Source organism: Buceros rhinoceros, unplaced genomic scaffold (assembly GCF_000710305.1).
Source record: "Buceros rhinoceros silvestris isolate BGI_N320 unplaced genomic scaffold, ASM71030v1 scaffold27437, whole genome shotgun sequence".
Taxonomy (NCBI): domain Eukaryota; kingdom Metazoa; phylum Chordata; class Aves; order Bucerotiformes; family Bucerotidae; genus Buceros; species Buceros rhinoceros.
In genome coordinates, this window is record NW_010421004.1 from 87282 (window position 1) to 88822 (window position 1541).

Below are 1541 nucleotides of genomic sequence, written 5' to 3' on the forward strand. Positions count from 1 at the left end.
TGCTAGCGACCCCTGAGCCAGCATCCTGAATGGTACCTGTGTTGAAGGCCAGTGGCCAACGCCCTGGTGTTGGTTTTTCTGCAGGAGAGAGGGTTTTTCGCTCTAACAGAGTATTTTAGGCCGCGTTACAAGGTGGTTTCTTTCTTGTATGTAAAATATATTCAGGGTAGTGCTTGGACACAGCATTTATCACAGACTCACACTAATGGATCCTGACATTACACCTTCTCTTTGTAGACCAAGCCACCCTCGTAGAGCAAGTGAAACGAGTGAAGGAGATTGAAGCTATTGAAAGTGACTCCTTTGTTCCACAGACATTCAGATCGAGTAAAGAAGTCAAAAAGGTAAGTTCTCAATATCCTTTCCTGGTGCACAATCCTTTCAAAGTCGGGTGGAAGCTGCGCTATTAATACAGTTTCCACTGATGAAAGAGCATCAGCATTGACAATCTTAAGTCCCACCACTGCATCTCCTGTGTTCTTGGCGTGGTGTTCAAAGAAGAACGTGTTCAGATGTGTAAGAATGTCAATCAATCAGCTGGTTTCAGTATATTCTACCTGTGAGAGCAACTCCCATTTTCAAAAAGTCTTTTAAAATCTTATGAAACCATGAAGATTTATTTTTTTAGGAAAAGCAGGGGAATTAATATCCAAACGTAATCAGACATTTACACTGTAATTAAAGGCAGGGATCAGTGTTTTTAATTCTGCCTAACTGAAGCCAGACTTTCAGACCCCATTTACTTCCTCAAACAGAACGGTGTTGTTTGCGGGCGGCTTCTCAAATACCCAGCAGGAGACAGCCAGGGTGCAGAACTTCACCTGCTGCTTGGCTGCCAGCTCTTGGAGGGGACTCGGACTCAGTTTTCCTACCTGACAGTGAGGTGGTTTGGGTTATTGCTGCTTGTTTCCACCAGAACAGGCATTTTCTTGCCTTTTCAGAGGTCTCTGAGAAGTTCGGGCAGCTTCTTGAGAAAGGGATCCAAAACACCAGGGCTGAGGTTCTGTCAGCTTGCTCAGTGCCTTGGGCAATACATTTTTTTTGCCTCTTCTTGTGGTCAGTCTGGAGCTCAGCCCATGTCCGGTGTGTGCCGCTGAGCATGCCAAGGAGAGTCTGCATGAGGATCCTTTCGTGTAACATGTTGTGGTGGGGAGAAGCCGAGGGCTCGGGTAAGATTCTGACCCGTTGGGGAGGTTGAGGATAAGATACACAGACATGTTTCTTTCTTTTTAGTCAACAGAACCAACGGAACCACAGTACGAACCTGTAACTGTCGGAGCGGGAACTGCTGAGGCATCTGCCCCGGAAAAGGAGCCACCACCTGCCAACATTCCTACCGCCATCAAATACCAGGATGATAATTCCTTGGCACATCCGAACGTAAGTGTGCTGATAGTTGCCTGTAGAGAACCACCCCCGTCCCCGAGCCAGAGCAGGTTCACGTGGCCCAACAGCCATCCTGCTGTGCTGCCCAGCAAATTACCGGGGGTCCGGAGGCCGTTAGCTAACGGGCCACTGACTGGCTCCGAGAGGACCACAGC

At 48.1% G+C, this 1541-nt stretch overlaps 1 protein-coding gene across 1 annotated transcript in view; it reads left to right on the top strand.

Annotated features, from left to right (window-relative positions):
• Nucleotides 1-237: 237 nt before the first annotated feature.
• The window catches only part of LOC104496408 (serine/Arginine-related protein 53-like), a gene marked incomplete at its 5' end in the record, with an annotated part of 1947 nt that continues 643 nt past the window's right edge, over nucleotides 238-1541 (top strand). The window contains 2 exons of the mRNA XM_010139515.1: nucleotides 238-344; nucleotides 1234-1380. Of these exons, the coding sequence (XP_010137817.1) occupies nucleotides 238-344; nucleotides 1234-1380 (254 nt within the window). The remainder of the gene's footprint in view (nucleotides 345-1233; nucleotides 1381-1541) is intronic.